Below are 358 nucleotides of genomic sequence, written 5' to 3'. Positions count from 1 at the left end.
AAAAAATGGTATAAAATATAACTTACCATTAAACAATATTTCAAATGCACCTGTAGATATGAGAGTACTTTCTATGGCATTACAGCAAAAGAAAATCATCATACAAGCATAAAATTTGTTTGCTTGACACCACTCAAACCATCTTGGTAAATTACAACCAATGAATTGGAATGGATTGAGACCACCAATGATTGTGGCAATGAGGAGAATTTTAGCAACAGACAGAAACTTGGCAAACACCAAGTGAAGGAATGGAGGATCAAAGTTGTCTCCCAGGACAGTTATGATGGGATACTTCTGTGTTAGCACCATCTGATATTCTTCAAATGCTTTTCTATATCCACATGAATAACTGAAA

At 34.6% G+C, this 358-nt stretch overlaps 1 protein-coding gene across 1 annotated transcript; it reads right to left on the bottom strand.

Moving 5' to 3' along the window:
• Positions 1–6: 6 nt before the first annotated feature.
• Positions 7–354, bottom strand: LOC103524030 (thioredoxin reductase-like selenoprotein T homolog CG3887; the record flags this gene model as incomplete). The annotated part of the gene is made up of 1 exon (XM_008489037.3): positions 7–354. A coding segment is annotated over one exon (348 nt), but the record flags the coding sequence as incomplete, so codon positions are not given.
• Between the last annotated feature and the right edge of the window lie 4 nt (positions 355–358).

Source organism: Diaphorina citri, unplaced genomic scaffold (assembly GCF_000475195.1).
Source record: "Diaphorina citri unplaced genomic scaffold, Diaci psyllid genome assembly version 1.1 scaffold79648, whole genome shotgun sequence".
Classification (NCBI taxonomy): domain Eukaryota; kingdom Metazoa; phylum Arthropoda; class Insecta; order Hemiptera; family Psyllidae; genus Diaphorina; species Diaphorina citri.
Note: the sequence above shows the minus strand (reverse complement) of the source record. Positions and strands in the feature narration are given on the sequence as shown.